The sequence below is a fragment of the Crocodylus porosus genome, unplaced genomic scaffold (assembly GCF_001723895.1).
Source record: "Crocodylus porosus isolate Cpor-Errol unplaced genomic scaffold, CroPor_comp1, whole genome shotgun sequence".
Lineage (NCBI taxonomy): Eukaryota > Metazoa > Chordata > Crocodylia > Crocodylidae > Crocodylus > Crocodylus porosus.
This window is the reverse complement of record NW_017728914.1, coordinates 2,891,077-2,902,550: the sequence shown is the minus strand read 5'-3', so window position 1 is coordinate 2,902,550 and position 11,474 is coordinate 2,891,077. Positions and strand designations below refer to the sequence as shown.

Sequence of the window (11,474 nt, the reverse complement as noted above, 5' to 3'; positions counted from 1 at the left end):
ATATGGAGAAGCTTGAGAGAGTCCAAAGAAGAGCCACACGCATGATCAGAGGTCAGGAAAACAGACCTTATGATGACAGGCTGAGAGCCATGGGGCCCTCTAGCCTGGAAAAGCACAGGCTCAGGGGTGATCTGATGGCCACCTGTAAGTTTATCAAGGGTGACCAGGATCCGAGGGAACGTTTGTTCACCAGAGCGCCCCAAGGGGTGACGGGGTTGAACGGTTATAAAGTACTGCAAGACCATTTCAGGCTGGACATAAGGAAGAATTTCTTTACTGTCTGTTTCCCCAAGGTCTGGAATAGGCTGCCATCAGAGGTGGTTCGAGCACCTACATTGAACACCTTCAAGAGAAAATTGGATGCTTATGTTGCTAGGATCTTATGACCCCAGCTGACTTCCTGCCCTTCGGATGTGGGGCTGGACTAGATGATCTTGTGAGGTCCCTTCCAGCCCTAGATTCATAGATTGTTAGGGGCTGGAAGGAACCTTGTAGATCATCAAGTCCAGTCCCCCTGCACTAGGCAGGAAAAGACAACTGGGGTCAAGTGACCATAGCCAGATGACTGTCCAGTCTCCTTTTGAAGACTTTCAGGAGAGGTGACTGCACCACCACTGGAGGGAGTTTATTTCACAATCTGGACACCCTGACTGTGAAGGAGTTTCTCCTGCAATTGAGCCCGAAGCAGCCTTCCAGGAGTTTGTATCTCTTGCTCCTGGTCTTCCCCAGGGGTGCCCTGGGGAACAGTTGTTCACTGAGTTCTTGATGTACTCCCCTGATGTAGTGGTAATCCACTACTAAGTCCTCTCTCAGCTTTCTCTTCTGTAGGCTGAAGAGACCCAAGTCTCTCAGCCTGTCCTCATATGGCTTGTCTTGCAAGTCCCTGATCATACAGGCTACCTCTGGTCCTGGCTTTCCTACCTCTGGGCTCGGCACTATCTTAGACTCTCCTCTACATCCAGTGGCCCTGTCCCAGCCATCCTTATTCTGGGCCTCAGTTTTTCTGACCCCTTGCTCTCTGGCTGTGGCCATACCCATACCTTCAGCCTCTTCTAGGCCCTGGCCCTGCCTCAGGCCATTTCAGAACTCCAGGTCCCTCTCTGGCTCTGGAAGTCTCCCTCTGGGGCCACTTCCAGCCTTCAGTCCCCCTCTGGACCCTGGCCCTGTTAACAGGCCAGTGAGATTCTCTGAATCACTCTTTCCGCCACCTTTCTCCTGGGTCCTCCTACTCTTCAGATAGCTCGGGCTTAGCCATCTTCATTCTGGGCTGCATGCCCTGGATCCCCGTCTTCTCTGGCAATGGTCCTTGCTGACCATGGCCTCTCCTAGGCCCTGGCTCCCTCTGCACCAGTTGAGAACTCCAGGCTCCTTTCTGGTCCCCTGAGTCTCCCACTGTGGCCACCTCCAGTCCCTCTCTGGCCCCTGGCCCCACTAACAGGCCAGCAAGCTTCTATCAGGGTTAGTTCTGCAGCCTACCAGCCCACATTCATTTCCAGGTCCTCTTTCAGGCTCTTTAGCAGGTCTCTTAGGCTCTCAGTCCCTGTCTCTGGGCTGACTTGGGCCCCACAATGGGTCTTATGCACAGTGCTTCTCTCTCTCTGGACCCCACAATAGGTCTTGTGTGCTGAGCCCCTTGCTCCAGGTTCACCCAGACCTCCACTCTGGGTCCCTAGGAACTTCCTCCAGGCCCTTAGTTCCTACCCAAACCTCCAGACTGCTTCAGCTGTCCTCTCTGTGGTGGTGCTCTAGAGCAGCAGTCTTTTTGCTAAGTGGTGTTCTCTCAGCAGGCTCCAGATCTTCCTGGCAGGCTTATACCTGCTCTAAGCCAGCCCTCCTCCTAAATCAAATGACTCCCTTCTGAGTCAGGTGACTCCTTCTCTCAGACTCAGCCTCACCTGCCAGCTCCCTGAGTCAGCTGATTCCCAACCAGTCCTGGCCCCCACCCACTGGCAGCTTCACAGGCTGCTGATCTCTTAAAGTGGAAGGCACCCCAAGTGCCCTGCCAAACCAGATATCTAGACTTTTGTAACAATTCATTTCTTGCGCTCTACCTTTGTAGCTCAGAACCTTTTACTTCCCTGAGCATAGTGCCAACCCAAAGTCTTGGTACCACTTCAATTTCACATAAATCATCTTTGTGCTGGCTGTCTGCACAGGAGTGAAATTTTAATCTATCTACATTAGCACTGTTTGAGATGCTAGCATGACTAATAACAGCATTTGCAACGGACTTGGTCGGATCACTGTCTGGTGTGTAGCATCATTGGCAGATTCAGGGTCACAACTGACACAGTCTGTCTTGGTGTCTGGATGGTTGTTTTGAAATGTGGAGAAATGGAGGAAAGTACCAAGATCAAAGAGCTCCATCAACTTAATCATAAGAGCAAAATTTAAATGCTTTGTCACATCTTCTGATACCAAAGTAGTCCCATCTTATGCGTATTACATGTAAGCAATGACTGTATATATGACCACAAATGTTTGCTGGTAATGAACTGACTAGTGCTAGATGGAGTCAGTGACACTCGCTTGTGTGTCATCAGCTCTGTATAGCTAACCGCTAACTGGCAAAGACCTTCTGTCAGTTCAGGAAGTAGGAGCCTGCGCTTTGGAACCACAGGCTCTGAGCTGAACATAGTGTGTAACAAGGAAAACTTCAGAGTCTGCTCAGGAGTTCTTAGTGAACGGATTTTGTCAGGTCAGCAAGTTCATTAAGACATCAACAGTTTCACTTTCAGTAGAGGTGATATTGCCCATATGCTGAAATAGGAGCTAACCAAGCTTTAATAGATTCAGGAATGACTGTGGATCTACTCCCTCCTTTGGAAGATAAAATCTAACAAGACCATCAAGAACACCATATAGGAAGAAGCAGGGGGCACTCACCCATTTCAAACAAAGTGTTATTTTAATATTTGGAGAGAACAATTTCAGTATAGCTTCTAGGCAGCCTGTACCTGATAACAAACCAGAATGGGGTGGGAGCCTTCACTCAGCAGTAACTTAAGTCACAACCTGGGAAAGTTGCCCAGCCAGGTGTGCCCCCCAAATACCTGTACCAGCCTGGAACAGAGGGGTCCTGCTTCCAGTACTCCATCTCAGCTTGGTAAGGGGGGCTTGATCCCCTCATTGCTCTCTCTGGTCTGGTAGAAATGGTCTGCCCACTCCCTGACCTCCAGGTTCTAAGGGATTAGCACCCTGCCCAACCTCCCTCCCTGCCCTATGGTAATCCCATCTGTGCAATGTGCTGCTGGGTCTACAGTAGCTCCCTCTATACTGCTCTTACTTGGAGAGCACAGGCCCTGCTCTACAGTCTTTGGGTTCAGCAGTTTGGACTGGACTAGCCCAGATACAGCTAGCTGTTGCTGAAATTTTTAAACCAGTGCCTCTCCTTTCATCTTGTCTTGGGTTGGAATTCTCTGGGATTTTTGCCCTCCCTGTACCCATTGCCACATCCTCCTGAATCCAGTATAAGTGCTCCTTCCTGCTATACTAGAAAAGAATCAGTCTTCATTGAGGATTCCATAAAGCATGGGGTGCAGCCAGGGTCTGGCTGAGGAGGCTTACTTGAGGGGGGGCGGTGCTGATGGTTGTGTGGATGAAACTGAGAGATCACTATCTTGTTCCTGCTGGTTGAGGTCATGTCTCAGCTGCTGGGGAGGCTAGCTAGATCCCCAGTAGCATCAGCTATTTGGAGAGGAGCAGCAGCCAGGTCGTGTTCTCTAACCATGTCCCCATCTTCCACAGGAGAAACAGTGAGTACAGCAGTGAGGGGAGAAGTGAGGATGAGAAGAGCCGAGCCCAGCTGATTAATCGGATCATCCAGAATGACACAGAGGGCTACTCCACTGTGGAGGCTCCTCAGGCTGAGGGCTCCCAGTTCAGCCTCCCACTGCACCTGTACCCAGATGAGGTCTTGGATGATTTGACAATCTCCCCATATGCCAGCTACACCTCACTGTCTGAGAAACCACCTAACATGCTCAGTGGGTGGCTGGACAAGCTCTCCCCACAGGGGTAAGTGCCTGCCTGAAGGTAGGGTTTTATGCATGCCCATCTGGGTGGTAGTTAGAAGTATGGTTTTCTCTATGGAGGTAAAGCCACGTACAGTAGTGTCAGGTAAGCAGGTTTAGGTTGACACTGGTTTTGTCCATACTCCTGGGAGCATGGATGCCATTGTTCATTCCAGCATGGCCACCTGCAGGAGGCTTCTAGAAGACGCACTTGGTTTGCTGTTCAGCTGCAGTTGCATATCCTAGCATATATGTACCAGGAGTTGGCATATCCTGGCACATTTTGTACAGAGCAAGAAACTGCTGCCCTGTGTGAAATGTGGCAGCTATCCCAAATAAGATCTGCCACTGAGAGGCTTTGTGTTTTTGTGTGTCACCTACCCAGTCTGACCCTACTATTTGTTCTTACTTCCTTGTTCAGTTCCTTCCATTGAGAACCCTTAATCTGGCTCCCTGTCCCCCATTTTTGCATTGGGCTCTAGCTGGTGTAGGGGTCACCACTGAGTCAGGACTGTCAGGTTTCTATTAACAACAGTTTCTTTTCTGCTGTCCTTTCAATAGGAATTATGTTTTCCAGAGGCGCTACGTCCGATTTGATGGGAAAAACCTCATGTATTTCAACAGTGAGAAGGTGAGTGCAGGAGCAAGCACGAGGCACAGTCTGGGCCCAATCAGCTACCGGCCACTGTACTGGAGGCTTAGGCAAAGATAGGGTGAGTAGGGACACATGGACAAAGAGAAAAGGTTGGGGGACAGGATGGAGTTGGTTCTTTCAGTGAAGGTTTTCACTTAACAGGAGCAAGAGCCCCTCCCCTTCCACCCCCAAGTGAGGGTGCACAAGGTTTTCCATTGTATCCTCTCATTTTTGTTGTCTGTTACCTGTCAAAATGCTGCCTCCCTTAGGCTGGAGTGACCAGATGTACTCTCTGCCCAAGAGGACTTTTAAAGGCATGAGCAAAACATACTCAGCATTTTGAGTTTTAGGAGGTGAAAAAGAGATATTTCTTCCAGTAAAAAACTATCTTGGCAACCTTTTGAACAGCATCAGGGAGAAGGTTTAGTTGGATGGGCCTAGGAGCTTTCTTGGGGGGCTGGGTCTGATCTGCAGAAGTCGGGACCCCGATGTTGCATTCTCTGTGATATGCAGCACTGTTTGGAATATTCTGTGCCTCTGCAGCTCTGTCAGAGGAAAGGTAGGGCTGACATGAGGTCCTGCACACCTAGTGACACATGGAGGCTGTGAAAGACACAGCGTGTTAGAGGAGGGCTTCTCTCCTGGGCACCATAGGACTCTTCCCCCTTTCATAGACATAAGATAGTGTAGTTATCTATAGTTAAGTACCCAGCAGGCACACACCTCCTAACACTTAGGTGGCCTGAACCTGGGAAGGCAGCACCCCAGGCACAGCCAGAGCTGTCACATAGCCAGAGGCATCTTCACATGAGACTGTCAAAATACTGCTCCACCTTCAGGGTATTTTGTTTGAGAAGCAGTGTAAAAAGAAGCCAGGGACTCCTGTTCGGCAGCAGAAGCATGCTTGTCAGAACAGCTGATGTTTGAGTAAACAAGCCACAGAAATGAGAGCTGCCAGTTAGGGATTAGGCAGTCCCAAAAGGAAGAGGCAGTTGATCAATGCAAGCAAAAGAGCCTAACACCTGGGGCCAGTGAGTTACCTGATGCAGGTGATAAGAGGAATGCTAGATAAGGGCAGGCTTAGAAGCATAAGCAGGAATCAGAGTTTGAGGAAAGAAGCAGCAGCTGGAGGAAGCCTTTCAGTGAGCCAAGCACCCTTCCTCAAAAAAAGACTGATAATTAGGAAGTCCTGGAAGGGAAATTGGACCCTTGAAAGCCAGGCAGGAAAAGGCTCCCAGCAGGGCTGCCCAAAAGAAATTTTGTTTATCCAGATCCAAAGGGATTCAACCTGGTGAAAGATACAGCTCAGTTCTCTTCTGCTTTTTGTGCGTTTGAGCAGGCCTGTTCAGATTAAAGTGATATTTATACCTTTTATCCAGGGTGGGGTATGTTTAATTGAGGTGCGTGCCTGATTTTCTGTTTGGTGAAACCAGTGGTTTGGGTAGGACTGCTTGGGGTGGTATGAAGGTCCTGGCAGTGGCAGAAACTCCACCTGGAGTTGGGCAGAGATTGAGCCTGGGGCAGGATGATGCTGCATAGTGGGAGGCAGAAATTGAACCCAGAGCTAGGCAGAGAGGTAGCCCTGAACAAAATGGAAATGGATAGGGCAGAGAGCAAAGGAGGTGGAAGCCAAGAATATCTTGTCCCTAGATGAGGACACAGAATAATTGAACTATAATACCTGTTAGGCATGGGTGTGGCAGGGGGTGATTGGAGGCCGGGGATGTAGCCCTTAAGGTATCTAATGGGGATAGGTACTCAGAGAGAATGATGGGGCCAAACAAGTGGTATCACTAGGATCCCGGACTATTTTCCAACATTTATTCCTCCAAACTTTTCATCAAAGTGCTGGCAGGTGACAGAAGAAAAGGTCTAAGAACTAGGCAGGAAGGGGTTTGATGTGTGTTTGGAGGTGCTACTTCCCCATGTGCCCTCATCCTGCAACAAGCAGTCTGTGACCACATTACTGAAGACTGCAGTGCAAAGAATATGCCAGAGTCTGAGCTCTGAAAGTAGTCAACAAACAGCTACCTTAGTCTTTTTGTCTCTTGATGAGCTGTGTGTATGTGCAAAGAGTTTTTCTCACTCTTGGTCTCAGTGAACTTTGTAGTGCGAGTCAAACTTTCCATTTATACATCCTCTCTTGTCAGGCCTAATAGTATAGGTAATACATTGAGGGTCCAGTGACCTGGCCATCAGTCTTCACATTAAAGGGAGTCACACAGGTGGCACTGTATGCAGTTCACTGTGATTCTTTAGTTTTATGCACAGCACATGATTGCCCCCCTAGCTGTGCTGGTTCAGAAATCAGTGTCCCCAGCCCTGACATGCATAGTAAAGAGGAGCTGTATCTATATATCCAGCCACTGTTCAGAGCGCAGCAACACTTTGGATCCTATTCACCAGCCTCCCATGCCTATTCACAAATGCGAAGTACCAAACAGTACCAAATGGGGCCTATTTGCACAGCACACAGAATGCTGAATTTGCCTTTTAACATGAGAGTTGCCCCTGTCAACTTTCCTGTGATTTTAATGCCAGTATAGTGGCATGGCTACATCTAGTTTGGGTGTGAGACTTATGTTGATCAAAAAAAGGACAAAGGAAGCTGTGGGTCTATTGCTAAATAGCCAGGATGAGCTCCTAACATAAGACACAAAGACAGACCTACTCAACAGCTACTTTGCCTCAATCCTTATGAAACAATAAGCTGCAACCAGACAGCAAATAAAAATTATATAGCTAAGTAAAGGAAAAGTCTGACAGTCATGATAATGACAAAGACAGTCAGGGTGTTTGATTTTTTTTTTAATTAATTTAAGTAAGCAGGTTGCTGAAGGAGCTGACACAAAGGATCTTGGAGTCCTTAGCAATACTGTTTACCAAGGCATGGGAGACAAGTAAGGTTCCAAAGGACAGGAAAAGGGCCAGCATAGTGCCCCTCTTTAAAAAAGGCAAAAAGGAGGACCCAGAAAATTATGGGTTAGTCAGCCTGGCCTCAATACCCAGGAAGTTACTGAAGCAAATTATAAAGTCAGTTTGCGAACACCTGGAGGAGGAAAAGCTGCTCACAAGCAGCCACCATGGATTTGCTGAGAATAAAACATGGCAAACAGGTTTGGTCTCCTCTGAGAAAGGAACAAGCTGTCTGGATGACGGCACATGAAGTACAGTGTACTTGAATGAAATAGAGCACCACAACTATCTTGGTTATGAAAGATTAAAGGGAATGTTTATGGAGGGAATAGGATGATAGATAAGGAAGTTCTGGCAATTTAGTAAGTGTGTGTGATGAGTAGAGTTGTGTTTGTGGCCTCCTGGTTGCAGTGCAAACTGGAGGGTGGGTAGTTATCCCATGCTTCTGGGGAGCAAGGAAGTATTTTTCCCCCTCCTGTTTGCTACTTGTGTCTGGGGAAGGAGAGGGGGCTCACCTTTCTCAGAATCATTAGGTGCTGGCCACTGCCAAAGCTAGGGATTTTGGCAGGTGTACTGATACTCCTGCTGGGACTTAAAACGCCCAGATTTTCCTGGGTAGAAGGTCTTGTTCTGCTCAGGGTCAGACTGATTTGGGATCACAGAGGAACTTTACCCCACTGTCTGATCAATATGGACTGTGGCAGGATTTGCCTTCCTCTGTAGCAGGGGGCATAGTCCTCTTCCTTGGATCTCTGGAGTGTGTTTTAATAAACTATTTCCTGTCCTTGCAGTGGTAGAACATTGACAGTGCTCACATTCCCCCTGCTTTGCCTGTGGCAAGTTAAAAGGTGTTTTTGCTGTTTGGGGCATTGTGCCTGGTAGCTGTGTATGAAAGTTGTTCACAAAGATTTTAAAAGCAAGTTAGACAAACACTTGTCTAGGATGGTTTAGATAGAGATGCTATGTCCTTGAACAGCTGTTTGGAGTAGATTTGACCTCCTGAGGTCTATGAAACAAGCTGCTCTGAGCATGGGACTTTGAGCTAGGACATGGTCAAGCTCTCATCTCAGCCCTGCCACTCACTGCATGACCTTTGGCAGGTCTCTATCCATCTTTGCTTTAGTTTAGGCTTACCAGTAGCTTTTCCTGCTCCTGCCTTAAAAGGATGAGTTAGTGAAGAGTCAGATACAGGCAAGTGAATATTGATAAAATTCATTGTGGAAATTTGCTGAGCTAAATACCCAGTGCCCTCTCCGAAGGGGACACTCTACCAGTCAGAACAGTGGGACCCTGTACAGGGAATCACAGAACAGGGTTCTGGTGTACAACCTCCCTCTTGGACCCATTCCAGGACCCATACCCTAAGGGGGTGATCCCACTCTCCGTCATCGAGATGGCACGCTCTACCAAGGAGAACAAGTTCCAAGTTGTCACCAGCCACAGGATCTTTGTCTTCAGAGCTGAGAATGAGGGTGAGAGAAACCCCCAACCATAACTCCCCCATTTACAGCCATCTCCTCCCCAGTCAGAACCCCCAGCCCCAGACCTCCCCTCCCAAGTCACTTTCTCTAGTCTCCAGCTCCTATTTCTTTCAGCTATAAACCACAGGCACAGCCCTCCCTTTTGCCTATCCTATCCAGAACCTACAAGCACAACCTCCCATTCCCTACCCCAGCCAGAAATTCCAGTCATAGCTTTTTCCTTTGCTGTCAAGCCCATGCCCCGCTTACCAGACCCCTGAACCAAGCTCCTCTAGAGTCCTCCCTCCATAACTTCCTCACCTCAGTCGTATCACTCCCTCTCTCCCGTGGGAACTTCCCTCAGTCACCACTTCTCCATGCACTCTATGGTCCAGTGATATTTCTCTTTGCTGGCCCACAGCCACTCCTGCATCCCCAGCACTGCAGTATGTCTCTTGCTGCAGTGACAGGCATCTCTTCCCCATGTATGTTGAGGAGAAGCTCTCTACAGCTCTGTCCCAGGTGCTGCTACCCTTTTGTTATGGCCCACTACACATGGGGCTGCCAGTCAGGTCTATGTTACACAGCTGGTTGAGATAGAAAGACCCTAACTTCTGGTTGAGTTCAACACATGAAGATCTGGCTTTTCCCAATGTGGGATAAATTGGCCTGTGCTGCAACACTCAGTGTCTCCAGTTCTCCCCAGTTCCACATTCACTTACCTCTTTCTTTTGGCTTCCCCTGCCCTGCTGCTTCCACAGCTCAGCGGAACAAGTGGTGCTCCACCATGCAGAAGAAAGTGGCAGAGCAGCGGCAGGTCAGCCCCCGGCCTCGTCACACCAGCAACAGTCACTGGCAGAAGTGCGGCTGTCTGGAGTTCAAGGGTCACAAGTCTAAGGTGTTTGCAGTTCTCAGCCTGGCTGAGATGTGGCTGTACAAGAGTGAACAAGTGAGTGCGGCAGCCCAAGTGCCTTGGGAAAGTGTGGGGTGTTTCTTGATGCAGGTGTCCTGGGGTCTACTTCACCTAAGGGTGAGTCTGAAGTCCTCCTTCTAGCAGTTCCTGGGCCTCACTCAGGAGTTAGCAAGAGGGACACTAAGCTGAGGCCTCTGTCCAGGAGTGGAGATATTTTTGGGAGCCTGTGTGCCTTGGCCCTTCATACCAGCTAGTGGAAGCAGGATCACCCAGGCTAGAGAGGCTAGAGACAATGAAAAGACTGCAGTGTGGACATGTGCAGGGCCTGGGAAACTAGAATTCCATTTCCATGCTTTGTCACTTCCATAAGGCCATTCATAAAATCATAGAGAAGTAAAGCTGGAGGGGACCTCCAGAGGTCATCTAGTCCAACCCCCTGCCTGAGGCAGGATCATCCTTATCCAAACCATCCCATACAAACCATAATCTAAACTCTACATAAAATTACTCTCAACCCTGACACAACACAGAGCTAAAACTCTAACCTGCCACAGGTAAAGCAGGGGAAACATGGCAGCCATCATCCTGCTTCTATTAAATGTTGTCAGTATATGCTCAAGAGATCCTCCTTGCCATGGTATACTGGTGGCTATTACCTGAACTCACAAATTGACTCCCCACTCTGTGAGAGGAGCCTGAGGTGGACATTGGGTCCAGAGACAAGCAAGACACAGCATGGAGGCTGCCCTTGCAAGCCATGGGTGGTTCCTGGCATGGGTAGCCCATTTTTGACCTACCCCCAGGCACAAATATATGTGGTTCTAACAGTTCCATAAATGCTCTCCATGTAGAGAAGCACCTGCTTGTGGGCACTACCCTCTGCAGTTCCCTGCCTGCCACCCTGGGTTCACTGGTATCTGTCTTGGCCATTGGACTGCTCTGCAGAGAAATGTAAAGAGCTCTGTGCCTGCTGTGGACCTAGGCATAACTCTGCAAGACTATTGCTGACCACCACCCCCTCACTATGTCCATCTCTGTTTGCAGTTCTTTAAAATGGGTATTGGCATCTGCTTGATTGAGCTGCGTGGTGCTACTATCCGTGAGGCCAAGCATCGTAGCTTTGAGCTCATCACCCCATTCAAGATATTCAGGTAACTAGGAGCTGCAGTCCTGGGGTTTGGCTTGTTTCTAGAGCAGGAGTGGGTAATTATTTGGGCCTGCGGGCCTCTAGGGGCGTTTTAATGAGCTGTTGTGGACTGGATTAGCACTCCCTCCCCTCCCCACCTTTGCAACAGCTCATCGTAACTCCCTATGTGGGATGGGGCTGTGGGCAGGTGTGGAGCAGTGTTTGGGAGTAGGGTGGGCTGGGAAGGCTAGGATAATGGAGTGAAGTCACAGGACAGAGACAATGCAGAGTTGTGGCTGGAGCAAAGCCATGATCTGCTGCCTGCATGCCCCTGCTGCAGGTAGGGTCATGTAGGGAACGGATCGCAGCTGTACCTTGGATCCTGGGCCTCAGGCCCCAGCCCTATGCTGTC

The 11,474-nt window shown here is 49.1% G+C and overlaps 1 protein-coding gene across 3 annotated transcripts in view; it reads left to right on the top strand.

Moving 5' to 3' along the window:
* Positions 1-11,474, top strand: part of ARAP3 (ArfGAP with RhoGAP domain, ankyrin repeat and PH domain 3) — a 40,719-nt gene that overhangs the window by 9,404 nt on the left and 19,841 nt on the right. For all 3 annotated transcript variants that reach the window (XM_019534814.1, XM_019534813.1, XM_019534815.1), the window contains exons 6-10: positions 3,748-4,017; positions 4,575-4,644; positions 8,915-9,035; positions 9,785-9,972; positions 10,981-11,087. In XM_019534814.1, the coding sequence (XP_019390359.1) occupies positions 3,748-4,017; positions 4,575-4,644; positions 8,915-9,035; positions 9,785-9,972; positions 10,981-11,087 (756 nt within the window). The remainder of the gene's footprint in view (positions 1-3,747; positions 4,018-4,574; positions 4,645-8,914; positions 9,036-9,784; positions 9,973-10,980; positions 11,088-11,474) is intronic.